The 27,940-nt window shown below is 38.4% G+C and overlaps 5 protein-coding genes across 10 annotated transcripts; 3 read left to right on the forward strand and 2 right to left on the reverse strand.

Moving 5' to 3' along the window:
• Positions 1 to 355: 355 nt before the first annotated feature.
• On the forward strand, positions 356 to 5,641 carry LOC126631983 (casein kinase II subunit alpha-2-like). 4 transcript variants are annotated; one of them, XM_050302196.1, is made up of 11 exons: positions 356 to 589; positions 1,194 to 1,323; positions 1,546 to 1,740; positions 1,912 to 2,069; positions 2,493 to 2,583; positions 2,696 to 2,761; positions 3,114 to 3,292; positions 3,493 to 3,556; positions 3,639 to 3,707; positions 3,939 to 4,023; positions 5,468 to 5,641. In XM_050302196.1, the coding sequence occupies exons 1-10, from the start codon at positions 504 to 506 to the stop codon at positions 3,996 to 3,998; spliced, it is 1,098 nt and encodes a 365-aa protein (XP_050158153.1). In that variant the 5' UTR covers positions 356 to 503; the 3' UTR covers positions 3,999 to 4,023; positions 5,468 to 5,641. The 4 variants fall into 4 exon arrangements, with proteins under 4 accessions (XP_050158153.1, XP_050158152.1, XP_050158155.1 ...); XM_050302195.1 differs by lacking the exon at positions 5,468 to 5,641 and having other exon boundaries at positions 3,939 to 4,112; XM_050302197.1 differs by lacking the exons at positions 3,114 to 3,292; positions 5,468 to 5,641 and adding an exon at positions 3,031 to 3,113 and having other exon boundaries at positions 357 to 589; positions 3,939 to 4,112.
• On the reverse strand, positions 4,316 to 5,278 carry LOC126631995 (uncharacterized protein At2g23090-like). The gene is made up of 3 exons (XM_050302208.1): positions 4,947 to 5,278; positions 4,693 to 4,733; positions 4,316 to 4,605 (listed from the first exon to the last, which is right to left on the reverse strand). The coding sequence occupies exons 1-3, from the start codon at positions 5,020 to 5,022 to the stop codon at positions 4,486 to 4,488; spliced, it is 237 nt and encodes a 78-aa protein (XP_050158165.1). The 5' UTR covers positions 5,023 to 5,278; the 3' UTR covers positions 4,316 to 4,485.
• Positions 5,642 to 7,561: 1,920 nt separating the features above from the next.
• On the forward strand, positions 7,562 to 9,467 carry LOC126631981 (uncharacterized). Of its 3 annotated transcripts, none has more exons than XM_050302192.1 (2): positions 7,562 to 8,602; positions 8,765 to 9,467. In XM_050302192.1, exons 1-2 carry the CDS (start codon positions 7,979 to 7,981, stop codon positions 9,164 to 9,166), a joined length of 1,026 nt encoding a protein of 341 aa, XP_050158149.1. In that variant the 5' UTR covers positions 7,562 to 7,978; the 3' UTR covers positions 9,167 to 9,467. The 3 variants fall into 3 exon arrangements, with proteins under 3 accessions (XP_050158149.1, XP_050158150.1, XP_050158148.1); XM_050302193.1 differs by having other exon boundaries at positions 7,565 to 8,300; positions 8,475 to 9,467; XM_050302191.1 differs by having other exon boundaries at positions 7,570 to 9,467.
• Positions 9,468 to 10,859: 1,392 nt separating this feature from the next.
• LOC126631991 (glycine-rich cell wall structural protein 1.8-like) lies at positions 10,860 to 12,151 on the reverse strand. The gene is made up of 2 exons (XM_050302205.1): positions 11,711 to 12,151; positions 10,860 to 11,611 (listed from the first exon to the last, which is right to left on the reverse strand). The coding sequence occupies exon 2, from the start codon at positions 11,586 to 11,588 to the stop codon at positions 11,097 to 11,099; it is 492 nt and encodes a 163-aa protein (XP_050158162.1). The 5' UTR covers positions 11,589 to 11,611; positions 11,711 to 12,151; the 3' UTR covers positions 10,860 to 11,096.
• A 7,736-nt stretch (positions 12,152 to 19,887) lies between these two features.
• Positions 19,888 to 22,676, forward strand: LOC126631978 (subtilisin-like protease SBT1.7). The gene has a single exon (XM_050302189.1). The coding sequence runs from the start codon at positions 20,036 to 20,038 to the stop codon at positions 22,349 to 22,351; it is 2,316 nt and encodes a 771-aa protein (XP_050158146.1). The 5' UTR covers positions 19,888 to 20,035; the 3' UTR covers positions 22,352 to 22,676.
• Positions 22,677 to 27,940: the final 5,264 nt, after the last annotated feature.

The following is a 27,940-nucleotide window of genomic DNA, read 5'->3' on the forward strand; positions in this document are numbered from 1 at the left end:
GAGTTCCAGAATAGTTGAAAGTATTAAAGTGGGCCACAATTCACGTCACTGCACAGTCATTGGATCAATAATGTTATTCATACCATATTTTTGTATCACATTTTCATACCATTTCAGGTGGTATTTGATGTGAACAGCCACATCATTTAAATTAATCAGATTTTTAAATTTAATTCATTATTTAATAAACTAATAATTAAGAAAAACTAGTTAATTAAATAATAATTATGATATACGAAAAGTCTTTTTGCTTCATTTCCTTAGGTTTTGTAAATTTTTCAAATAATTTGGCTGTTTACATTGGATGCCGTATAGAAATGTGATATAAAAATATGGTATGAATAATCGTAAAAAAAAAAATGAAAAATTGAAAAAGGTCCGGAAATCTATAACATCTTCCCGGGAAGCATCTGCCACCCTGATAAACCAGTCCGTCTGAACGTCGATCTTCAAGCGTACCAAAATAATAATAAAAAAAATGAAATAAAAAGAGAGAGAGAGCAATGTCCAGGGCTCGCGTATACGCGGACGTCAACGTTCAGCGCCCCAGAGATTACTGGGATTACGAATCCGTCACTCTTCAATGGGGGTAATAGTCTAATCACAACCACCTTTGCAATTGAACTTTTGATTTATTTTTCTTCTTTTTATTTTGAATGTTTAACTACACCTGCTTATGTCAATTTGCAATCTTAGGGTTCATAGATTATAAATTTCTCAATTCGACAAAAAATGTGGTTTGTTCTATCTTGCTGCATTGTTATGTGTGTCTTTGTTGAAGGTTCCGGGTATTGGATTTGCATTTGATAGCAAATTGTTGTAGAATTACTCACGCTAGGGCCCGCTTGGGACGTTCGAGTGCAGAAGCGCTTTTGGTTAGCTGACAACGCTTATAGCTATTTCAAAAGCAGTGCTTTTCGCATATGTGATTTTAGAGATTTTATTTATGAGTATCTCGAGGCGGGCCTTGGCGTAAATTGTTTCTGTGACCGAAAGGTCATATGTTTAAGTTGTGGAAACAGCTTCTTTGTAAAGAAGGGTAACACATCCCTCCTTGACCATCGCAGAGGGAAACCTTGTTGGCTTGAGTCGGCCTTTTTTATATATTATTTTTTGGTATCTACGCATGACATTTTGAAGGTGCATTTTTCCAACTCCTGTTCTTATTGTTTACTTCTTTTTGTTATGCTCAGTGAACAAGATGACTATGAGGTTGTTAGGAAGATCGGAAGAGGTAAATACAGTGAGGTCTTTGAAGGTGTAAATGTCACCAAAAACGAAAAGTGCGTTATGAAGATCCTTAAACCCGTCAAGAAAAAGAAGGTTGTGATTTCTTAACTTGTCCCCTTACTCTAGCATATACATAGTTGTACGTTTTACTTATTTCCCTTTCTTTCAATTTGTTTCGATGGTGGGCATGTTCTAGGATGGATTGGTAATTTGTATAGTCTGTGAGTCATGGCAATGATATGCTGAACTTGTTTAAATCCACATTTCTGTATTCCTGTTTCACTTAAATACAGTAATTTGTTCGTATTCATGCAGATAAAAAGGGAGATAAAGATACTACAGAATCTTTGTGGTGGTACAAACATCGTGAAGCTGCTTGACATTGTCAGGGATGAACACTCAAAAACTCCTAGCTTGATCTTTGAGTATGTGAACAGTGCAGATTTCAAAGTGTTGTATCCCACACTGACGGATTATGACGTTCGCTACTATATATATGAACTTCTCAAGGTTTCTTATCTTATCCTCTTGCTAAACGTTTATTTTTCTAACCACTTCGGTACATATACTTTTACTGACAGCAATCTGTCTTTTAATTGTGTGAAAGAATGTCATGGTTCCAACTTGTACTGCTTAGCTGCTGCATGCTTGGCTAATCAAAAGCTGGTCTCCTAATTGCAGGCATTGGATTACTGCCATTCGCAGGGCATAATGCATCGAGATGTCAAGCCTCACAATGTTATGATTGATCATGATCTCCGGAAACTTCGCTTGATTGATTGGGGTCTCGCTGATTTCTACCATCCTGGAAAAGAGTACAATGTCCGAGTAGCTTCAAGGTAGAATCTCTTCGATCCTCTAACTTTATTACCAATTCATTGAATTGTTAGTTTTCTTCTAGATTCTGGAAAGGCATATATCTATTCATTCTTTTGTTTCTTCTAGGAGTAGGACTTGGGTTGGATCAACCCAAAATTTGGACAACTCGGGCAAGAATCTTCCTTAAGTCGAGCAAACATGGACATAATTTCTTAAGTTGAATAATAGTTGTAGGCACTGTGATGATGGTGCTTTGTGCAGTTATTGCTCGAACAGTTATCAAACAGAACTTGCAGTGAGACTAAGTTTATTATCAATAGATTCAATGGTGTCTGATGGCAAAAGGGTTTGTAGTTAGTTCAATGCCAGCTTCTTACATTGTCAACATGCGAATTCTCTGTTTGCTTTGCAGAAAGTATATAAATTTGAATGCTGTTTATCAGGCACTATAAGGGGCCTGAACTTCTCGTGGATCTGCAAGACTATGACTATTCGTTAGACTTGTGGAGCCTTGGCTGTATGTTTGCAGGAATGGTGAGGGTTTATGCTTCCCTGTTGTTACTGTGTGTATTCAGGATTTGTGTAGCTGCTACATTTTTGTTAGTCATGACGGATTTTTCTCAACAAGGTGTTCTCTTTCTTGCAGATCTTTCGCAAGGAACAATTCTTCTATGGTCATGACAATCAGGACCAGCTAGTGAAAATTGCTACGGTACTTTTGGTTTCGTACTTGGCTTGAAGATCTTATTATTGGCAATCCATACCTATATGATTTAGCACTTCAATCCACCAAAACTAGTTTAAAAGTCACCTCAAGATTGTTGAGTTTTACCTTTTTTCTGTAAGTTGATCATACATTTACTGTTATACTGTTGCAGCACTGAGGTTTCACAAACCGTCTGAAATGGTGGTGAAGTCTTTTTGGCAATAGTGTCTATATTCATATAACTTGTTATCTTATGTTGATGAATTCTTCTTCAGGTTCTTGGGACAGAAGAATTGAATGTATATTTGAATAAATATAACCTTGTGCTTGACCCTCAGCTCGATGTTCTTGTTGGAAGGTATACTTCTCATCTTTAGCCTGGAACCGGAAGATATACTTACATGATCAAATCGTTATGGTTGAAAGATGGTTTTGGGCCTCTGGTTCATATTTAACCCAAAAAGGAAAGGCATCGCTTTGTCTGTCTTTCTGTCAGATGATGCTTAAACATTGCAGCTGTATCAGCAAAGCTATAGAGTAAAAATTTATCCTCATCTTTCCATTTTTATCACCTCCTCTTCGTGGATAAATAAATAATGAGTAAATAGTTGAACAAATAATTCAAGGAGTCAAATGAACAAAAAACAGTTGTCCATGCCATACTCACACATCATTCTAATTTCCTCCTCTTCTCTTTTTTTTTTTTTTTTTTTTTTTTTTTTTTTTTTCCAATTTAGGCAAAGCAGGAAGCCATGGTCAATATTTATCAATGCGGAAAATCAGCATCTGGTTTCTCCAGAGGTAATTTTCTTTTGGGTTTCTTTTCTTCTTCATCATCTTTTCCTTACTAGTGATTATTTGATCCTTTTTTCGCTATGCCCAGGCCATTGATTTTCTAGATAAGCTTCTTCGATATGATCACCAGGAAAGGCTTACAGCAAGAGAAGCAATGGTATTATTTAAGATTAACTGCTGTTTCATTTCATTCCTTTCTTTTTCCTTCATGTGAGTTGAACATATGTCTATATAGTGGTCAGATGCATAATGTTTAGTTTAATTACATATAATGTTCAACCATTAAGCACAAAACATAATTATCGTCAGGGACCTTCACATTTTACACATGCTCAGGGTCTATTGTTATACTTGTAAAGATAATAAGTTCACGTATTCCATGTTTCAGGCTCATGCATACTTCTCCCAAGTGAGAAGTGCAGAAAATAGCTGGATACGGACGCAGTAACTCCAGACTCCAATAGAATCCTTTGGTAAAAAAACTTGTATCCCTTTTGTCTTTCTGTGTAGACTGTGAATGATCACTAAAGAAAAATATTTACCTAACTTAGGTTGTTCATTACATCCATTCTTTTCAAAATTTTAATGCCGATATTCTTTCTTTTCCGAGCACATAATTGTATTTTTCACTTGTTATGACCTAGTAATTAATCAGAATGCAGTGCAACAGTATTTGGTGGTCTCAAAACCTGTTTGCTTTGGTTTGCATATTTGAGATTTTGCAATATGTTGGTCCATATATGCGTGCTAAAACAACAATCGAAATTCCAAAAACAATCTTCAATCAACCAACAAACATGCACTTTTATAACATATTCCCCAAATAGATTTAAGCTAATTAACATCCAAGAGTCTAGGAAGAATCTTTATGCAGAACCTCCGCAGTGAACTTCAAACACATTTCTACAATTTCTTCTTTTCGGGTCGGGAACTTGTCATTTTTGAAGATGAGGGAAACATGTGTAAACATCAGATTTGGGATGTTTTGCTTCTGCATGCTCCCTGCACTTCACCTCGCTCGTCGTGCATATGAATACTTGCATACACACCTTGCACTGCAATCATCAATCACTACCTTGCATCAGAAACAATGCAGATGTTCAAAGTACAATGAAATTTTGGTGCCAATTAACTTCGTTTACCTGAATTGTCATTGATTTCTTGTTTGATTCAAGCTGGCTGCCTGCTTGTCGAGAGATGCACAAATTAGTAACACATACATTCCTTCACTACGAAGCTAACTTCTGTTTGGTGGCACGAAGCTAACTTCTGTTTGGTGGCTTAGAAAATGAGTTATAGAAAACTCATCACTACAACTTAATTACTTGGCTCAGAAGCACACAATTAGTTTCTGAGGAAAACCAAATTGAAAGATCGGAGGGGGGGTGACAGGTACCTTTGGCAGCATTTTTTTGCTTCTCCATGTTCCTCTGGCGAGCCATCTTCGACTTCTGGCCGTTGCCTCCTCCCATGGCTTCTTCTCCTTCTCCTCCTTCTTGGTCTCTGAATGCTTCTAGGGCAGGGTTATTAATGCTGCTAGACAAAGAGGAATGTTTTTACTTTTCAGAATGGCCAAGAAGTTGTGATGATGAAAAGGACATATATAGATCACTCTCATCAATTAGGTATTGTTGGAGCCAGTAAAGAAACCACATATCCAAGGGCTACCTAGAAACTTCCCCTCAAGCCTTGAGGCTCTGTTCACACCGGGGACTTACCTACGCTCTCAGATGACATTGTGGTGTCCTAGAAAACGATATAATGTCATGTGTTTTAACTTTTTACGTGATATTATATCATTAATTTGAGATACTTAGGTGGCACCATAGTCTACAAAATGTTTCATTTGGATTGACTTAGCAAATGAATTCATACCACACGTGGTGCTATGCTCACTAGTGGTGTGTGCTTGTACAGCTGGAGCTCACAACAAATTGTGGTTTGGAAGCTAAGCAAATAAATTGACTAGAAATATGAGGATTTCTGTTGACATCGAAGTTTCATCTTTTCAATTAGCACTACTGTCTACTGATATAAAAATGTCTTGTATTTGAGTCACATGTACGCAATAACGGTTTAATATTTGTTTTAGTTTGGTGACTAATTATAATTGGCTTATTCTGAAGTTTACCGCAAATCCTCCCCTGAATATGAGAACCAATAGAACATTCCTTAAACACCCAAAATAAACCAATAGAACCCACATTTTTGTTGTGTCACCAATAACCAACTGCTTTTATCCAATAGAGGTAGACAAAATCTTAGGTGTAAACAAGTATATATTAGTTTGTATCTATCTTTCTTTCTTTATATGACGTGTCATGTAAGAAGATAATTAAGCACGAAATAACATACATCTGATTACACCTAAGTTTATCTCATATTTATCACTTAATACTACTATCTAGTGATATTTCTTTTCGCTTATAAGTAAAATCTTAATCCAGTCTCCACTCTTTCATGTAAATAATGTCGTATGTATTGACAAATTTTTTATCTTCATCTTTAAACTCTTTCACCTAATAACCAATCCTGACCCATTACTTCACCCCCGCCCAATAAAACTCACATTTGAACTCTTCGTCGCCAGATAGCCCAATTCTAACTCGTCACCTCACATCTCAACCCGACACAACCCGTTCCTTTTAGCCCAACTTAGCTCACTCAATAAGAGGCCCATGTTTTGAAGCCCAAGACAGGCCCACCACAAGAATGTGTGACCCAATTGGCTGATTCCTTGAGTCGAAAAATAAAGTTGAAATAGTGAACCGAAAAAACCTGATTCTTTGAGTGAGTGACTGACCTGGCCACGACGTCAAAAGATTATTTTATGGATCCAATAATTATTATATAAACGATCAGATTTTTGTATTAAAAATTAATAACATAAAAATAAAAAAACTTACTATTTATATAATAATACGTCGTATATTTTTGTGATACAAAAACAATATAAAATTTCTCCACGAGATGTGCAGAAAATAAAAAACGATAGCAACAATGCACATGACGCCACCAACTGTTATTAAATCTACAAACACCCACCAATCGCTGACCGCCGTCACCGATTTGTCTGGGACAGGATAAGAATGAAAACGCATCACAAAATGACAAGCTTAACCTCCAAGAAAGCTTAACCAGCTCCTCCACTATAGAATTTTAGATTAGACTGATTGCACGATAATACATCACTTCTCTGCAAGTTCCTAAAAGACGATAGCCATTTGTTGGACGGTTGACTTGAAGTTAATATTTAGGTAGTTAGACAGGGTTTAGATGAATTTAAGTAAATTTATTATATACAGTATAAATTAGTTTTTATTTATAGTTAAAAAAAATATACATGTACTCAAAAGAAAAAAAAATTACATAATTGTATTGAAAGACATAAGTTACAAAATAAAATGAACTATAAATATAATGAGCGTTTATTCGAGTATTAACAAATCTCTTATATTTTATTGAAAAAATAAAATGAAAAATAAAAGTTATCACTTTTCTATATATGTGAGAGTTGCGACTTATGTGAGACTAGAGTTGAAAACGCAACGAACAAGACTAACAAAATAATAAGAATATTATTAAACAAATGAGAATGCCGGAACGGCTATAAAACCCTAAGAGGCTATATTGTGACTAACATAATTCTCAAACTAAATTACAAGCTCTATTTATAGAGCAATAAACCTAAGAAACCCTAATGCGTAAATGCCAAAAATACCCTACTACAAAATCAAATCAAATCTCTAATTAATTTCCTAAATAAACCTAATAAATTCCAACAACTAGGAGGCATCTAAATAGGTCTAAGCGTCATTTCTTAATTTTCAAATGCATAGAAATTTAATTCGGGTTGTGATTAGCCGCCTAACATCTAGGCGGAAATTTTTAGAACATGCTTACATGAAATACGAATGTAGAAGTAGTTACGTAGCATACTATTAATGCAAAGAAAATCTCAATTGCGTTATATTATTAGTTTGAAATGTGACGAAATTTCAATTGCGTAAAATTGCATTATATTATTAGTCTGAAAGGTAATGGTGTGTTGGTTGGGGGAGGGATCAAATTTTCTACCGCTACACTTAATTTAAATGCAGGAGATTCGATCTCGGTTGAGGGTGGAGGTCTTGTAGCTTCAAGGGGACTGGAAATGCATGGACCATTTGAGCACGTCCAATAGGAAACGGAAGTGTGTCCGTCAGAAAAAGTGACGCAAGGGCAAGGCAGCAGAAAGAGCATTAATTAAACATCAGAATATGCTTCGCTCTGCTCTGCAAATATCCCTTTCTCTTTGCTTACCTTTGATTATTATTTTTAATTAACCTTTGAAACTCATCGCCCAATCGCGTTTGATCTCCCTTTGTTTTCATCCTTCGATTTCGATTCGCTGTTCGCAGAATTTTGGACTCTAGTAAATTAACGACCATGGACCTCGTTCAGGACCTGTTTCTGACGGCGTCGCTGGCTCTGATCCTCTCTTTTCTCGTCGCCAAGCTCGTCGCCCTGGCGGTTGCTGGCCGCGAATCGGAGGCGGAGCTCGGGGAGGGTGGGAATGGCGGCGGTGAAGGAGTTGGCGTGGAGGAGGTGAGCTTCGAGGAGAGGAGGCTGAAAGTGGAAGGGGCTTTTCGAGGTCAGAGTCAGAGGAGGGTGGAGCTTGAAGGAGAAGTGAAGGAAGTCCTTCGATTCGAAGGGGAAGCGGTTCATCAGGCTGAGGAGTTTGCGGAGCCGCTGCAGCAGCATCGAGAAGGTCGTGGATTGACGGAGGAGATGTTGGAGGAAGAGTCGGTGGCGGTTGTATTGCCGGAGAAGTGGTCAGCGGCGGTAGGATTGCCGGAGAAATGGTCGGATGACGGGGAATTCGAAGGAGAAGCGGTTCATCGGGCTCAGGAGATTGCGGAGCAGCTGCAGCAGCATCGAGAAGGTCGTGGATTGACGGAGGAGCAGTCGGTGGCGGTTGTATTGCCGGAGAAATCGTCAGTGGCGGTAGGATTGCCGGAGAAGTGGTCAGATGGCGGGGAATTTGAAGAGGAAGCGGTTCATCGGGCTGAGGTGATTGTGGAGCCGCTGCAGCAGCATCGAGAAGGTTGTAGATTGACGGAGGAAGAGTTGGTGGCGGTTGTATTGCCTGAGAAGTCGTCTGTGGCTGTAGGATTGCCGGAGAAGTGGTCGGATGGCGGGGAATTCGAAGAGGAAGCGGTTCATCGGGCTGAGGTGATTGTGGAGCCGCTGCAGCAGCATCGAGAAGGTCGTAGATTGACGGAGGAGGAGTCGGTGGCGGTTGTATTGCCGGAGAAGTCGTCAGTGGCGGTTGGATTGCCAGAGAAGCGGTCGGATGGCGGGGAAATGGAGAAAGCGAGCGAGTTCGATCGCGGATGCTCGGAAAACAGAGAAGCGGAAGAAATTGGCGCGAAGTCAGCAGGAAACGACGTCGTTGCCGAACAGTCGGAGGTGGTTAGGGCTGTGGATTGCGAGGAAACTAAGGAGAAGACACACGTGGCGCCAATTGAGGTTAAATCGGGAGATTTCAGTGACGAGGATGATTGGGAGGGGATCGAGAAGAGTGAGTTGGATGATGAATACGCTGCGGCGGTGAAATCTGACGGACACTATTGATCGGTCGGCAAAAGTCGGTGGCCATGTGCAGGTATCCAACGGCTCTCAACACTTGAGAGTGTGCCAAGTGGTATTAGAGTTCCTGTTATATCTCTGTTAATATAATTAATGGGGTGTGTTATCTACACACCTATTTTTACTTCTCACACACTTCTTATTAATTTCTTTTATTTGATCTTCTTCAATTCACCCGATTCAACGGCTGAAACTTAGAAGAGTGTGTGAGAAGTAAAAAGGGGTGTGTAAATATCACACCCATAATTAATTTGTGTAGCTATCCATATATCTCTGCTTGTTTTTACTTGTCTCAACTCTGAAAAAATGTGAGAAATGTGGAAATACAAGCTGTTGAAAACAGAAAAAAAGTAGGTACATGCGAAGCAAGATATCTAACACTAACCAAGCTGGAAAAATGTGGAAAATGTGGAATACAAGCTGAAAATCAGACCCGTACTCATACGGTAGATCCTAGGTTCAATTTATGTCGGTGGTAAATCTTACAATAAAGATTGTAATGACTCTGTGAATCTTTACGACACTCAGAAAAGTGGGCTGCTTCGCCACCAGCTGGTTCCCTTTTAAAAATAAGAAACCAAGATATCTAACACCATTACTATACACACACACAAATGGAATTTATAGATCGGAAATTTGAAAAAAAAACAACAATGAAATGGCAATGTGTGTGAATTGAAATCTAAGTGCGTCTTCATGTAAAGTTATATTATAAGCAGAGGGCCTAGTCATTGTTGTTTCTTATATTTTGTCGGGGGTAATGCTTAAGAGTGCAACTTGGATTGGGCCAATTCGAACCCGTTCATGTCTAATTTGATTTTAAATTCAAACAAGCGGGTTTTTTTTAGTTATAACCCTTTCGAACCCAACCTAATTTCAACCCGTTCATTGATTGGGTTGAGTTGAGTTGATTATTTGCCCGTTCATCCCCAACCCAACCCAACTCGACTAGCCAAAACCAATCTAACTAGATTGTAACTCATATCAATTAATGCCCATACTATACCCAAGTGAGCCAAGTCTAAAAATCAACGCCCTTTCTAATATTTTTTTTAATAAATTACCGTTTATAATTACTTAGGCTTTTAGGGAATAAGAGGTTTTGACCTTCCAACCCGCCTAACCCACCCAAGTTGCACTCCTAATGCATTAGCCACTTAGACTAAATTTTGTAAACTTAAAGACGTGATTGATGATTAGATTATTACTTTAGTGTTCGTCTATCTACCATTACTCTTTGTGACCGTCTAAATACATTTGATTGGTCTGCAATGTTTGCATTGTTCTGTTTTATTTCTTTCCCTCTAAGTACTCCACCTTATGCGCAAGGATTCGTTTGCCAACGGTCTGAGAAAACTACCTACCAACTCTGTTATCCCTCCCCCATCTATGGGAAATCTCTCCCTCTGAGTCGGGCAAGTGATGATGTCGAACAGCGACATTTCTTAGTTCCCAGTACAAATTCTGTTCTGCATATATGCATGCATTGATGTGATTTATCTGCATGTACTCGACACTTTCATTTCCTTGTCATTCAAGTTAAAATTGTTGACATATATTTGTTGCAAAGCGCAGTTGTGACTCTTTTCCGCAATCTTTCCTCTTTATATCAGGCTTCTAATTTTTCAATTTCTCATTGACCCATTGCATTACAGAACGGGATGTGTTACAATCGATCTAGAAATATTTCAGGCTTCTAACTTTATTGCTTGTAACCGTAATACCACGGGTGCAAGGGGAAAAGACTGATTTGTTTCTTAACAGAGTTGCAGCTTCAAAGACGGCAAAGTAAAGAGCTACAGAACAGAAGTAAGACATTTTATTTGGTTTTTCTTGCTTCTTGTCCCCATAGGCATGCTACATTGGAAAATAGTTATTCATCTTACTCTAGTAAAATTAGGGAAGATTCATGGACCTAGTTCATCTTCTCATCATGACCATATCCTCCACCGCCCGCACCCATCCCTCCACCATAACCTGGGCTTGTGCCTGCCCCAAATCCACCATCTCCTCCACCGCCATTACCAAATCCGCCGCCATTATGAAACCCACCACCATTCCCAAATCCGCCACCATTACCAAATCCACCACCATTGTGAAACCCACCACCATTACCACCATATCCCTTGCCACCGCCATTATCACCACCAAAGCCTCCGCCACCACCAGAGCCTCCTCCGCCGCCACCAGAGCCTGAGCCATAACCTCCGTAACCATCAGCTGTCAGTCCTTGAGAAGCAGCAGCCTCTTCACTGTGCCAATTCTTTATCCCATGGTCCAAACCAAGTCTCTTGTCTATCAGATCCCTCCCTTGAATCCCTTCTCTGGTGGCTTCAACTGCTACGTAACTAAAAATCCCCATAGCCAAGAACATTAGACTCCATGAAACTGCGTTGCTCCTCGCCATGACTTTTCGTATCACCGTTGTACCTTCAGTAGAGAAGATAAACCTATGTTAGTATTCCAAAAGGGGAGAGAGAGAGAGAGAGAGAGAGAGAGAGAGAGAGAGAGAGATGGAAGAGAGCTCACCGTTAAGTTATGTGACGTCGTTAGTCTTCCGCTTTACTAAGCTTTGAAGGGCCTTGATGATCACTGGAGCTGAGAGATTTAAACCGAATTTAAGATGGAGAGTGAGAGCTTTAGTCAATGACCCTAACGAAATAAGGTAGGTTCCTTAGATTTATAAGGCCGTCTGTCATAGGTTATGAGTTTCTAAGAGCTGCATGGAAGATTGGCCCGGGGGGGGGGAAGGTAAGGCTGCAGGTCTGCGTGATGACGATGACTCGTGCCAGCTTGATTCTGGTGGTGATGTCGATTTGCATGACCACAAGGCTTCAAAGTTGCTGCATTATAATTCTGCTTCTGGAATTTTAAGCTTCTACTTTTATTGGGCTTAGTAGTCTATGGGCTGTTCCTTTTCTTTCCTAGAAGTCCAAAACGGACAAGAGCACAGAAACAGGGCTTTTCTTAAAAAAAAATGAAAGATACGAACTAAGAGGGCATTGGGTCGGGTTGAGGCGATGAATTTGATACGTGTTTTAAAAACTAATGTCGAAACATGCAGCTGGTTATATTGGTCGAAGCAGACGTGCTCCTCTCTGTGCACTTGAGTTCGAATCCCGTTCACTTTAGTTTAAATACTTAAAAATAAAGTATCGTTTGTATTAGAAAAGGTCAAACAAGTTTTATCATCTATGTAGTTTCCACAGTTTCGTCCATGTATTTGTAACCGGGCTTCTTGTTGCAAAATGTTGTAATCCGAAACACTAAGACATAGAGAAGTATGATCCCGTTATTTGTACGATACTTCTCACTTATACAACGGTCACACTTGATTTCACTTTAGTCCACTCACAGTGCTTTCACTTTAGTCCACTCACAATGCAAGGCCCCGGAACACTCTTAAACATAAATATGACAGTGTATTATTAGTAGAGATGTTATAGTATTGGTATTCGTAACCATGTAAGTTTGCCCTCCACAACTAAACACGGTCACGACCGACACTTCCAACGGACTATGGTCGTATAGCGTTGAAAGAAGGGTGGTACGGATTGTTGCGAGTGATGTCGAGTGTTGAAAACTCCCGCAATCCGACCCAGACCTGCCACATGATGGTTGACCCCACCGTCAGGGTTTCTGTAATGTTTCTACCTTAAGATTTTTTATTCATGATCTTAAATAAAACTGGGATTATTATATTAGGATTTGTTTGGTATTCTATTTGAAATTTTTTTTATCATTTTTCAAAATATTTTTTAAGAACTTTTCTTGAAAACAATTTTCTTTATGACTCAAAAATTTGTTTGGTATGCGATTAAAAAATTTTAAATCTTACAACTTAAACTGGACAAAGAAATCTAAAAAGAGGGGGTCGGAGGAAAGAAAGTTGAGAGAGAGGAGAGATGAGAAAAAAGAGTAAGACATGATTGGAGGAAAGAGAAAGAAGAGAGAGGACCGGAGGAGATAGAGAGGAAGATGAGTGAAAGAAAAAATCGAGATAATGATGAGAGTGGATTGGAGGAGAGACGAAAAAAACAATAAAAACAAAAACAATAAAACAAAAGAAGGGGGACATAGAAAGAAGAAAAGAGAGAGATAGATTTTGAGTGAGAGGGGAAGAGGGAGAGAAAAGAAATGAATGAGTTTAAATTTTTAAATTTTAAAAGCTCACTTTTTGTTTTTTTAGAGAATAGACTATATTTTTTAGTTAATCTTAAGTTCCGTTTTTTAAAATAGTCCTACCAAACAAATTTTTAAGGTCTAAAACTTTAAAATTATTTATGAATTTAAAAAATTGAATTCAAATAGAGTATCAAACATATCCTTATTTTTTTAGATAATTTGTTGAGCTAATAGACAAAAGAAAGTTACGTTTATTTCCAATATGCCTTTGCCTGGCTGCCTGGCCGGTTTGAAAACCCAAAAGAAAAAGAGTGTCAATCAACGAGGTGATGGCCCCATAATGTTGAGGCAGAGGCTGTGCTGCCCTACATAGTGACACCAATAAAGCTCAGTACTAATCACACATCATGTTTTGTTTTCTTACATTTTTCAGGATTTGGATCATCTTCCAGGTAATTGGTTGGGATCCTCCTTATCAGTGTCTGTGGATCGTTGAATTTTATCCAACGATTACAAAAAGAAGGGTCCTCTAAAAATTATAATAATTGTAACTGTTGGATAAAAATTCAACTGCCCACAGACACCGGTCAGGAGGATCCTGACCAATTGCCTGGAAGAGGATCCAAATCCCATTTTTCATACATTATATGATGGGAATGGACGTATGATTAACACAATTATCCGTTATAATGAATGTAATCATAAGAATTGCAATTCGTTTGGAAATACTTTTAAAATGACTAAAAGCGTTTTTGATGAGAGTGTTGTTGAAATCAATTCTTAGTAAATATGCAAGTGAATTTTGAAAAAAACATTTTTTCCCTGCAAGAAACACACAACTAGTGCAGGAAGCAAAAAGCATTTCAAATGCTTTTGAAACCCAACAATACTTTGATCAAAATCGATTTCAATCATTTGAAAAACACTTTCAAGCGAGTCCTTAACTATTGTTGGTTTAATGATACTTATCATCTTGATGTTGCAAGATGTCACGAGTTCAATATTTTTTTTGTTGTTTTTGCCAGTTGTAAAAAGCGTTGTGAAGGTAAGGTCGTTTTAGACATAAAAAACGTTGTAACACAAGTTGGATTTTTCTTCTTATCATGTGATGGTTGTATGTAGTAATCAGAAAAGACAATGCAATATACAAGCAATCAAACGACAATTGACTAATTAAGACCACCTTCAAATCTTCTAATTAATTATTTGGAGACATTGAGTGGGAGAGAAAATGACATTTCAACTACGATTACATAATTGTTAATTATGCATGCCATGTGGCAGTTGCTTCAAGCACACATCGCCCACCCGATTTCCAGTAAAGTTTTTTTGCATCTGGATTATCCTATGTGATTAAGATTTTAATTACGTTTATATAATGCATGTAGAAGGTTTTATATTAGAAATTTTAACGAAAAACTCGCGGTACTGTTCACTTTAATGAAAAACCACATTTTTACACTAAAAAATTAATTATGGTACTATTCATTTTACCATTTATTTTGTCTTTATCGTTAAAACTTAAACTTTTCAAATTATTTTTATTATTTTTACTTTTTATATTTTATTGGAATTTGGAAGCAGTCCATTAAACTTAATTTTAGGGTTTATATCGCAATGAAAATGTTATTTTTTTGTGACCAAAATATCACGAGTTCATGTCGTAAAAACAATTTCTTTGCAAAGTAAAAGATAAGACTTCATACGGACGATAAACATTTCTTTCTCGATCATGCATAGCGAAGAACCTTATTGATTTACAGTTGCCTTTTACATCGTAAATTAGCAGAAACTAGATGCCAATTTACTGATAAAGATGTGATGGGACAATTATAAGGAGGCAAAAACAATGGAGGGGGCCGCAAAATTAAGATTCCTTGAACAACCTAGCTAAATTAGTGATTCTTTAAGAACTCAATTGTACCATTGCTCGCTTTATCATGATATCATCGTTGAACATTGTTGTAACAATTCGGAAATATGACAAAATTAAAAACAATCGATACATTAGCTCTCTCACGGCCACACCCCTGTTGTTCTATTAGCTACCTTTTGGTACGTGGAACGAGATGAAACGGAGTGAGACGAGATGTTCCGTCCCACATTTGATGCACCTAAAACGGATGAAACACGTTGTTCCACAAGACGAGTTTTGGATGAATTTTCGTTCCACCTCATCCCCTGGAACGACTCATTCCACATATGTGAAACACAAAATTATAACCTCTCTGTCTCCTTCTTCTTCCTCCTTATTTCCATCGGAGGGCATATTTGCTTCCTCTCCGTTCCATTTCGTCCCGTCCTGTCCCATTCCGTTCCATCCATTCCCGTCTGCATACCAAACAATACCAAGTAATTAAATGCAAGCTAAAACACTGTTGATGTAATTAATATTGAGTCGTTGTTCTGTTTCTTTGAAAATCTTGACAATAATCGTTAATCATCAACTTCAAAATTGATTAAACAAAGTTCACAATCACATTGGTTTCACATGCTGTCAATCATTTTGGCCAAAATGTGGACTCCATCGAACGCAACAAGAAATGATATTAACTCAATTAGATACTTATGATCCAAACATATCTTCCTTGAAATCTGAATAAATTTCACATAATTCTCTATTAGCTTCAACTGGAAGTTAGCTTAATTAATTTAGAATACATGTATAGTCCTTAATTTTTGATTGGTAAAGAGAAGTAATTATATAGATAATCCAACCCTTAATCCATGTTTTATTGCTTAGAAAACTACTTACAAATGTGAAATTTTCCATCTCCAAACTTTGTTTTTAGATGAACAAAAAGTTTAGAGGCAGATCGACTACTCTCACCACCAACATTAAAGCATATCCACAATCTCAAATCGAAAGAATATACGCGTGACAGCTAACTACGACTCATACACTAAACAATACAAGGAGGAATCCAATAGGAGCTTCCACTTATGAATTATTAGTGGTAGGGTCCCTTTTCCAGCTAATGGACTAGGAGGTAGTCCAATCTAGCTTATAAATACAGTACGTGCATGTCTTTTTCTTCTATGATTAAATAATATAATAACAATTACCAATATTTAAATTAGATTCGTATGAAGTATGAACAAGTTATAGTATCAATTGGTGCATAATTTACACAAGATAAACTTTGATTAATATACGCTATCTATCTCTCATCTCTACCACCACCACCACCATGCAGTACGCACGCAGGGTCACATTTGACGGCCAATTTCAATATCTGATCATTATTGTGCTTTTTCATGAGACAGATATACAAGTAATATGTATTTATCGTTTTTAGAGATTATTTTTTAATGGCACTAGAAACACCAACGTTACTATGTATACTAAATTTTAGTTATTAATTGATGTTTCATGATATAGGTCTAGCGGCAGAGGGGAAGCTATGAAGGGACCAGGATGGTCCTAGACTTATCCTAACATTTGTTTTTACGCAGAAATATTTGGTTTTATGCTTATGATTTTCAAGGTTATTATGTAGGCTCAAGGCCTAAATCCAACGTTTTTACTTTACTTTTTTTATCGGATTTACTTTACTTTATTTCTATGGAGTTCAAGCAATCTATTGCTTGTGCGCTTTGAGGAGGACTCCATTTTGGAAATCAGTGGAGCAAAGAGGAAGAAAGTCCTAAAAGCTTGTGATTTAGGTTTAAGGAAGAGGATGATGAGGACGTCACCATACCAGGCCCAAATGATGGTGCTCGGTTGCTCACCACATGACGGAGTAATTTTTGTAAGATCAGGAGAGTGTTTTAGATTGAGACATTTGGGCTCTTCCTAGACTAAAATCCTGACTTTGCTACTATCTACTGGTGAACTTTATTTACTCGTATCAAATCAAACATAGCAATATTTCGGTTACCAAAATTGTGGGTTAGAAGTTTATATCTTAGTGTTATTATCACAAGATTGTAATGTTTTTTTTAATATCAATATGATGGTGAGATTGAAAGTTGGTTGAAGGCACATGATAATCATCACCCTCAGCAACTGTCCACATTAGCCTAATCAATGTTAATGCTAATTTAAGTGAGATTTCCACTAAAACCATCGGATGAGGGATGATGATTGCACTAATGTGGAAGGAAAATATCAGGATCAAAATCAAACGACAAACAACAAAAAGATGCCTTATTATTTCACGTCCAAAAATAATTAAACACCGTAGAACAATACATATATCAAAATTGTTTTCCCTTGTGAAACACATCGCAACAAAAATTGTGACGTCCAAAAATTCCATTTCACAATTCAATATATATCAAAATTGTTTTCCGACGACCATGATGGTGTCGACGGAGAGAATAGAGGAAGACGGTATTGGACTCATAAGAGCAAGTCCATCCCTAAGGACTTTGTGCCAGCACCCAGCGTATTTATCTACTCAAGTGAATAGTAATAGACCTCAGTGAACAGTAATAGACCAAAGCATCTCCACTCCTAAGAGCAATTCCACCCCAGTGGATTTTGCCCAGGACCCAGCACAAAAACAGGGCCAGCACCCTGTCAACCAAGTCCACCCCTCATTTTGACTGGTACCCAGCCCGAGCTGGGCAATGGACCAGCCCAAAACAGACTGAGCAAGAAGCTGGGCAGTTTGCCTGGCGCGTGCGCTTCACGCAGGCGCTGCCGCGAGTAGCCGACAGGGTTGTCAGCCCACTTGTGCTCCGGATCCCATCAGCGACGTGGCATGCTTATATCCGTTGGATTTCCAACGGCTAGTTTTTCTAGACCGTTGGATTTCCAACGGTAAAAAAAATTTAAATTTTACTTTTAAAAAATACCGTCCGATCACAGATCAACGGTCCACGTTAATTAACTAATTAAAATTTATTAAAACATACAGAAAAAATATTAAAAAATACATAAAATTAAAAAAAAAATTATTTATTTTTTCTATAAATACCTAACCCTCATCTTCCACCTTACACCACATTTCAATATTTTCTACACTTTCTACCAAAGCTTTCATATACTTTTTGTGTGAAAAAAAATACCAAAACACTTGTGGTTGAAGAATAAAGTGTATTTGATGAGTTTATGTAATTTCATTTTAGTGTGTTTTTTTTTTATAGTTTATTTGATGAGTATGTAATTTTATTTTAGTGTGTATTTTATTTTAAGTTTATTTGAAATTTTATCTGAAATTGGTTAAAAATCTTATCCGAAATAAACTTAAAAAAAAAAAACACACCAAATAAATGCGCTGGGTGCCAGCGCATTTTTTTAGGGGTGGAGATGCCTTGGCCTATTATTGTTCACTCCAGTCTATTACTGTTCATTTGAGTGGATAAATGCGCTGGGTGCTGGCGCAAAGTCCTTAGAGGTGGACTTGCTCTAACCTATGTTAATCGACAAGTTATGTAACCCGTGCTATTCTGGTTGGACTTGTAATCAAAGTAGGAATCCGATACGTGATCGCCCATTATTTGCATAAAAAACGGTACAATAGACTCAAGTCAATTTTAATGGTTCATAGCCTATCTCATCAGACTCATCAAACGGATCTTAAAGACCTGTAAAAGTAAAAGCATGGTGCCAAATTTAGTAAATTTTACCCATTCATCTGAAATCATGGATGGAGGGAGGTAAGGCCCAGTGGGGGCACATGCCCCCTCTTATCTTTTTTTTTTTTTTCATTACAAATTATTCAATTAATCATTCTCATTTTTTTTTTTTGCTTTGCAGATTATTCAATTAATTATATTAAAATAATGAAAATCCTCTTTTAGTTTTTAAATGTTCCTTCGTTTTGGATAGTTTTCTCACGCACTAATGTCTAAATCTTGTTGAGTTGCATGTATTTGGTTAATTAGTACAAATGAGCATTAGATTGTCAACAATTAAAGATAAAATTAGACAATAGAGTAATAAAATTAGGCATTTTGTAATTAATTTTTTCTGCATTTGTAAAAGAACTAGCTTTAAATGTCCAAAAAATGAGCTCAAATTTTTTAAGGTGCCTCTTCTTAGTTAAATTTCTGGCTTCGTTCCTGTCTGAAATTGTTATTAGGTAGAGTAGGCTTATGCAGCACCTTGCCCTCTAGGCTTTTATACTATGTTCACAAGACATTGCTACACATATTTAACAAAGAAAACCAGAAAATAATTGAATCCTACCACAATGATTAAACCAAACCTAATAAAACCGAGCTTAATTAAGTATACTTAATTACTTTTTTTTTATTGACTTTAGGTATTTAGGCTGCCCCACTAAACACCAGCAATTATGAAGGGACAAATCACTTTTTAAACCATAGGAGTCTAGGAGGAGCATAAAAGAATCAAATTTGCAATCACAAGAGTTTGTTAGAAAAGAGATAAAGCAATTACAATAAAATAAATAAATAAATAAATAAAGTAATACTACAATTATCACATTTTTATATTACATTTGTAACATGTTTTTGATAGATTTAAGGTCCATCAACACATGTGAATTTCGTCTCTTTCAGAGATAAAAATTTGATATGAAAAATATGGTAATAGTAGTTTTTTGTAATTTTAATTTCCCACCATCAGTTTTCTAGTGGGGGACATCTATTTAAATGGAGGAGAAGTATCAAACAAAATCTCTCACGCTGTGTGAAATTGCACTTCCACTTCCACTTCCATCGGCCCTTGTAATTTTCCCGTACAACAAAAAAAATAAAAACTCCCCTGTTCCCTGAAAACTCAGAAAATCTCAGAGCTTGCAGAAAACTGAGAGGATGAAGATATCCAGTTTCATGCTTCTGCTACCAGTCATGCTTCTTGCTCTCTCTCGCATCTCCGCTATCGTAGCGGAAGACGCGAGAGAGCAGCACGTGAAAAAGACTTACATCATTCACATGGACAAGTCCGAAATGCCGGCGAGTTTTGAAGATGATCATTTCCAATGGTATGATTCTTCTTTGAAATCCGTGTCGAGTTCAGCCGACATGCTTTACACTTACAAGACCATAATCCACGGCTTCGCCACCAGGCTAACCGCCGAGGAAGCTGAGCTGCTTGGGAAGCAGTCGGGAATTCTGTCCGTTCTGCCCGAAAGGAGGTACGAGCTGCATACAACTCGGACGCCCGAGTTTCTTGGATTAGGAAAGAGTGAAGCCCTCTTGCCGGCGTCGGGTAAAGTGAGTGAAGTGATTGTCGGAGTGGTGGACACTGGCGTGTGGCCTGAGCTCAAAAGCTACGACGACACAGGGCTCGCGGCGGTACCAAGTGGCTGGAAAGGGGTGTGTGAGGCGGGAACAAACTTCAGCTCCTCAAACTGCAACCGGAAACTCATAGGCGCGAGGTTTTTCTCGAAAGGGTATGAAGCTACAGTTGGACCAATCGATGTGAAAACAGAATCGAAATCACCACGAGATGATGATGGCCACGGAACCCACACCTCATCCACTGCAACCGGTTCCGCAGTTTCAGGAGCTAGCCTCTTTGGTTATGCTTCGGGGACAGCGCGAGGGATGGCGCCACAAGCTAGATTGGCCGCGTACAAGGCGTGCTGGCTTGGTGGGTGTTTCGGCTCTGATATCACAGCTGCAATGGAGAAGGCCGTGGAAGACGGTGTCGATGTTTTATCTTTGTCTATTGGGGGATCACAGTCTGAATATTACAGAGACACTGTTGCTATTGGAGCTTTCTCTGCCGCGGCGCAGGGGATCCTTGTGTCGTGTTCAGCTGGTAATGGAGGACCGGAAGCAGGGAGCCTGTCCAACGTTGCGCCTTGGATAACTACAGTGGGTGCTGGAACATTAGACAGGGATTTCCCGGCTTTTGTTAACCTCGGAAGTGCAAAGAAATACAGAGGTATATCACTGTATAGGGGAACATCCTTATCTAGGGGATTGCTTCCGCTTGTATATGCTGGCAATGCAAGTGTCTCCTCCAGTGGCGGGCTATGCGCTCCTGAAAGTCTGACTCCCTCAAAGGTTGCAGGGAAAATTGTGGTATGTGATCGAGGGGGAACCCCTAGGGTCCAAAAGAGTTTGGTGGTGAAAAAGGCCGGCGGTTTAGGGATGATTTTGACGAACACTGATGCTTACGGAGAGGAACTTGTTGCGGATGCGTATCTACTGCCTACAGCAGCGGTTGGTGCGAAAGCTGGTGCTGCAATAAAAAGCTATATTGCCTCGCAATCTAATCCTACAGGCACAATTGCGCTTGGAGACACGGAGTTAGATGTGCAGCCCTCTCCCGTGGTGGCATCATTCAGCTCAAGAGGACCGAACCTAGTCACCCCGGAAATACTCAAACCAGACCTAATAGCACCGGGAGTAAATATCCTTGCTGGGTGGACTGGTGCGATTGGACCAACCGGACTAACCGAAGACAAGAGGCATGTCACCTTCAACATCATTTCGGGTACTTCCATGTCATGCCCGCATGTGAGTGGTTTGGCCGCCCTTGTCAAGGCGGCTCATCCAGAATGGAGCCCTGCAGCCATTAAGTCTGCACTCATGACTACATCCTACACAGCATACAAAACTGGAGAAACCATCATAGATGTAGCATCTGGAAATCCTGCAACGCCGTTTGATTATGGTGCTGGGCATGTGGATCCGATGGCAGCCCTCGACCCTGGCCTTGTTTATGATAATGCGGTCGAGGACTACTTCAGCTTCCTCTGCGCCTTGAATTATAGCTCAACTGAGATCAAACTAACCACTCACAGAGACTTCACTTGCGATACAAGCAAGAAATACAGGCTTGGAGATTTCAACTACCCGTCTTTTGCTGTTCCCCTAGAAACATCTTCTGGCAGAGGGGGTGGAACAGGTGCTTCAACAACTGTAAAATACACAAGGACACTGACCAATGTGGGTACCCCAGGAACATACAAGGTCACGATAACTTCACAGGCGCCATCAGTGAAGATATCGGTTGAGCCACAATCACTGACTTTCAGTCAAGCATACGAGAAGAAAACATATACCGTGACTTTTGTTGCTGGTTCTTCACCATCCGGTACAAGCAGCTTTGCTCGGTTGGTATGGTCCGATGGGAAACGCACAGTAGGTAGTCCAATTGCTTTCACCTGGATATAATTTTGAACAGCAGCATTGAAGAACTGATCTAACTCAGATCAGGGGTTTTAATGTTCCTGCAAAAAGCCCAATTGTATATTTCTTAGTATGTTGTGAAATTATCCTGTACCTCTCTTGTATCGTAGCAACAGCGCGAATGTAGCTGGTTGATGTGTTTTTTTTTCACAGTTGAAGTTAAAATGGGAAAGAAGAACAGATGGAAAATAATTGTACAGGAAACTGTGTGAGGAATGGACATGGGGGCATTGAAAAGAATTACCAATTTGTATTCATATATATAATATGTAGCCAAAATATATGGATGATATAATCTTCCATTTTCTCACTTCTGGGCCTCTTTTTTTTTTTTCTTTTTTTTTTCACACCAAAAGAAAGAACACCTGGGATCATATTGTAATCATCACAACTTCACAAGACAGGCTACCAATTTCGGGTATTCGATGTAAGAATGTGAGTATGAGATAGAGGAGTTTTAGGACCGGATATATGTGTTCAATTGGATAGAAAAGTCTTGTTAATAAAAGGAATGCTAATCCCTTATGAAGAGGGATTCTGTACAGCATGAAGATCAGAACAAGGAGACAAGAATTTGTTTCCTACATGGATTTTGATAGGGAATCCTAATCAGTTATGGTAAAGATTATATGTATATATATAGTGGCCTCTCTTCTCACAGGGTAACGCTCATATTCTGGACTTAATCCTATTTATAAGTCGAGCTCTTGATAACCTGCGAGAGAAGAGAAGGTGCACTGAAAGTTTGCTGCTATGGCTTCGGGTTCTGCTACAAGTGCATGTATGTTCTTCTTGCTGTGTTTCTCAGATACATAAATTGAATATTTCTCTCTAAGTTGTAGTTCATGTTTTGGTCTTGGTGATTATGATTAAGGGTCTTACATGTGGTATCAGAGCCACAAGACTTATCAACATGAATTCAATCTGTAAAGAAGAAATTTTGTATGTTACTATAAAAAAAAAAAAAAAAATTTTTTTTACTCTTATGAAGAATCGAAGTCTGGTTCTGGAGGAAATAAAAGAAGCGTTGGTGATAATGAACCGTCAAAGGAACCCTTAAGTCATTATCGAGTGAAGGTTTTCCAGAATTGAAGAAAGCAATGCTTTCTTCTATAAACATCGATCTGGGTTTTTCCTTTCCAAAACTAAAATCTTCTATTTTCAAATTCTAAATCGCTTCCGCTGCCCGATTCGTGAATTTGAGTTATAAAGATTAAAAGGTATGTTGTTAATTGCTTTGAATCTTTTGGTGAAATGTAAAGATGAATGTGTTTACTTTCCCAGTTCATCGACTGCAAATGTAAGTCATTTGCAGATGTATTTTGATCTTTTAAATTAGAGATACAGACATTATTAACCATTCGGTGCTTTCTTTGATCACTTTCAAAATGCCTTTTAAATGTATGAGACACCATTAAACCATTTGGTGTCTAAGGATATATGGCAGATATCAGCAGATCGTTTTTCAAGTTCTTGCTTAATCATTCCACTCTATGTATGCTTATCAACAGATTGTTGATTAAGACTATATATATGGGTCTGTGATTATAGTCATGATGTGCACGGTGATGTTGAGATGAAATCAGGAACTAATAAGTTCAAATTGTGATTTCATTGCAGGTTCATCATCTGCAATATCGTTCCGGACTATGAACTTGGCAAACATTCCTGTTCTCACAGGGGGAAGCAACTACAAGAAATGGAGACGTGAGATTGGGCTCTTATTGACACTCAATGACTTTGACATAGCCCTTGAAACTCCCAAGCCGATTCTGACTGATCAAAGTACAAGGGCTGAGAAAGCTGATGCAGAGAGATGGGTCAGAGCAAACAAAGTGGCACTTTCTATACTTGAAAGTGCCATGACTGATACTGTTCGCGGTGGAATCAAGAAGCATGAACTAGCTATTGATTATTTGCAAGCAATTGAAAGAAAGTTCAAAGAATCTCAGAAGGCAGAAATCAGTCACTATATGGCAATGCTGACCACATACAAGATTGAGGGCATAGGGTCAATCAGAGACCATATCTTGAAAATGACTGATGCAGCTGAGAAATTAAATTCTTTAGATGTTAATATTGGTGAAAAACAGTTAGTTTTTATGATCCTTCAAGCTCTTCCAAACAAATATAGTCAGTTAAAGGTGTCTTACAACACTCAAGACAAGAACTGGGATGTTGATGAGCTAATAGCACAGTGCGTTCAAGAAGAGGCTAGACAGAAGCAAGAAAGAGGGAAAGAAACTGAAACGGTGCATTTTGTGCAACCAGACAAGGGGAAGAAATCATTCAAATCATTCTCTGGACACTTTGGTAAGAACAACAATCCCAAGGTAACCTCTTTTAAGTCTAATGCATCTATCAAAGTAAAGGACTCTATTAAAGGATCTAACAATCTTATGGTCAAAACTAAAAATATTGCCAAACTAAGATGTTTTTTCTGCAAAACTAAAGGACACTTGAGAAAAGATTGTCAAGTTTTTCAGGACTATCTTAAAAGTAAGGGTGTAGAAAATGTCAATGTCTGTGTTGAGTCTAATTTGATTGAAATCCCTGTGAATTCTTGGTGGTTTGACACCGGTTGCTCAGTTCACATTTCAAATTCTTTGGAGGGTTTTGTGAAATCAAAACAAACTGGTTTTAAAAATTATAATGTCTTTGTGGGAGAAGGTACTAAAGTTGCGGTAGAAGCTATAGGTATGGTGTGTTTAAAATTGTCTTCTGGTTTTACACTAAAACTAAAGGATGTGCTTTATGTGCCTAAAATGAGGAGAAATCTGATCTCTGCTTCAAGAATTGTCAAAGACGGTTTTGCTTTTCTAGGTGATGATGAAAGTTTAAAAATTTTTGAAAAGAACCACCTAGATTGTGTTTTGGGAACTGCTTTTTTGAGTGACAACCTGTGGTGTCTGAATTGTACTTTGGAATCCCCAAATCAACATGTTTTAAACATAAGCACTAAGAGGATGAACTGCAGTGATGATTCTTTCCTCCTTTGGCACAAGAGGTTAGGCCACATATCCAAAGAAAGAGTTTTAAAACTGTCCAAAGCTCAGTTGATCCCTGAATTAAATCTTGCTACTGCAATTGAGTGTGTTGATTGTGCAAAAGGGAAGATGACTAATTCTAGAAAGTTAGATGCCAAAAGGAGTCAGAATTTGCTAGAGATTATACACACTGACATCTGCGGTCCTTTTCCAACCAAAACTATTTGTGGTAATTCTTATTTTGTCAACTTTATTGATGATTTTTCAAGATTTTGTTACACTTATTTAATCAGTGAGAAATCATCTGTCCTTGATTATTTTAAAGTTTATAAAACTGAGGTAGAAAAACAATTAGGCAAGACCATTAAGATTGTTAGATCGGATAGAGGAGGAGAGTACTTTGGCAGGTACAGTGAGGCTGGACAACACAAGGGTCCGTTTGCGCTCTATCTTGAACAACAAGGCATTGTTGCGCAATACACTACACCAGGAACACCACAGCAAAACGGAGTTTCAGAAAGGATGAATCGAACTCTGATTGGAATGGTAAGAAGCATGATGACAAGATCAAAGTTACCAGGATTCCTATGGGGTGAAGCATTGAAGACAGCAACTTATATACTGAACAGAGTTCCGAGCAAAGCTGTTTCATCAACACCTTTTGAAATCTGGAATGGCAGGAAGCCCAGTTTTAGTCATTTCCATGTTTGGGGATGTAAAGCTGAGGCTAGAATTTACAATCCAAATGAGAAGAAATTGGACTCAAGGACAGAATCATGCTATTTCATTGGCTACTCAGAGAAATCTAAGGGTTTCAAGTTTTATTGTCCTCAAGCTCACACCAGGATTCATGAAACTCACAATGCTAGGTTCTTTGAAGATCAAGATATTGCAGACTTATCACAGGGCAGGTTCATTTTTGAAGAGATTGATCAAAATGAGAAGTCCTTTTGCAGTAATTCTTACAAAGAAATGTTGATCACTCCTGCTTCCATGATTGCATTGGAGGAAGCACAATTAGACTGTCCAGAAGATATTGACAGAATGGAAATTGATCTTGGGTCCCAACCACAGCAACAAGGGGATCCAACTCCAACTGATGATGCACCAATGAATCCGAGCACTGAAGTTCTCCATGATCCGTCATTACCATTGAGACAATCTTCAAGAATCAGAAAAACCACAATGTCAAATGACTATGTTTATTTGCAGGAGCATGAGTTTGATTTTGGTGATATAGATGACCCTCTCACTTATTCTCAGGCCATGAATAGTCCTCAACAATCATTGTGGCACAGTGCAATGAAGGAGGAATTGGAGTCGATGTCAAAAAACTCAGTATGGACATTAGTGGATTCCAATCCTCAATTCAAGGCTATTGGGTGTAAATGGGTTTATAAAACCAAAAGAGATGCTCACGGCAATATTGAACGGTACAAGGCAAGGTTAGTTGCCAAAGGATTCACTCAGAGGGAAGGGGTGGATTACAATGACACCTTTTCTCCGGTCTCTTCCAAGGATTCTATGAGGGTTATCATGGCACTTGTGGCTCATTACAATCTGGAACTGCATCAAATGGATGTCAAAACTGCCTTTCTTAATGGTGAACTGGCCGAAGACATTTACATGAAGCAGCCTCCTGGATTTGTTGAAAAGGGGAAAGAAGACATGGTATGTAAACTTAACAAGTCAATCTACGGGCTTAAACAGGCATCAAGACAATGGTTCTTAAAGTTTGATCAAGTAGTTACAGGACAAGGTTTTGTGGAAAACAAATTAGATGATTGCATCTATGTTAAGTTTTCAGGCACTAGTTTTATATTTTTAGTGTTATATGTTGATGACATTCTCCTTGCCAGTTCTAACATGAAGCTGCTCAAAGACACTAAGACCATGCTCAGTAAGAATTTTGAAATGAAGGACCTTGGTGAAGCACACTATGTACTTGGTATTGAAATTGTTCGAGATAGATCAAGAAATTTACTCGGTTTATCACAAAAGGGATACATAGAAAGGGTACTCATGAGGTTCAATATGTCAAGCTGCAGTAATGGTGAAGTGCCAGTAAACAAGGGAGACAGATTCTCAAAGGCTCAATGTCCTAAGACGCCTATGGAGATAGATAAAATGAAGAATAAGCCTTATGCTTCATTAGTGGGAAGTTTGATGTATACCACTATTTGCACAAGACCGGACATTGCTTTTATAGTTGGAATGTTGGGCAGGTTTCAAGCAAATCCAGGAGAGACACATTGGGTAGCAGCAAAGAAAGTTTTGAGATACTTGCAAAGAACCAAGAACTATATGTTGGTTTATGGCAGGAATGAGCTATTGGAGTTAGTTGGATACACTGATTCTGATTTAGCCGGTGATGTAGATGATAGGAAATCTACTGGAGGTTATATCTTTATGCTAAGTGGTGGTGCAGTCTCCTGGAAAAGTGCAAAACAGACTATCATCGCAACATCGACAATGGAGGCAGAATTTATAGCTTGTTTTGAAGGAATGAAACAAGCTGTATGGTTGAAAAACTTTGTGACAAATTTGAATGTTGTAAATTCTGTGCAAAGGCCTGTCATGATGTATT

This window comes from Malus sylvestris, chromosome 8, assembly GCF_916048215.2.
Source record: "Malus sylvestris chromosome 8, drMalSylv7.2, whole genome shotgun sequence".
Taxonomy (NCBI): Eukaryota; Viridiplantae; Streptophyta; class Magnoliopsida; order Rosales; family Rosaceae; genus Malus; species Malus sylvestris.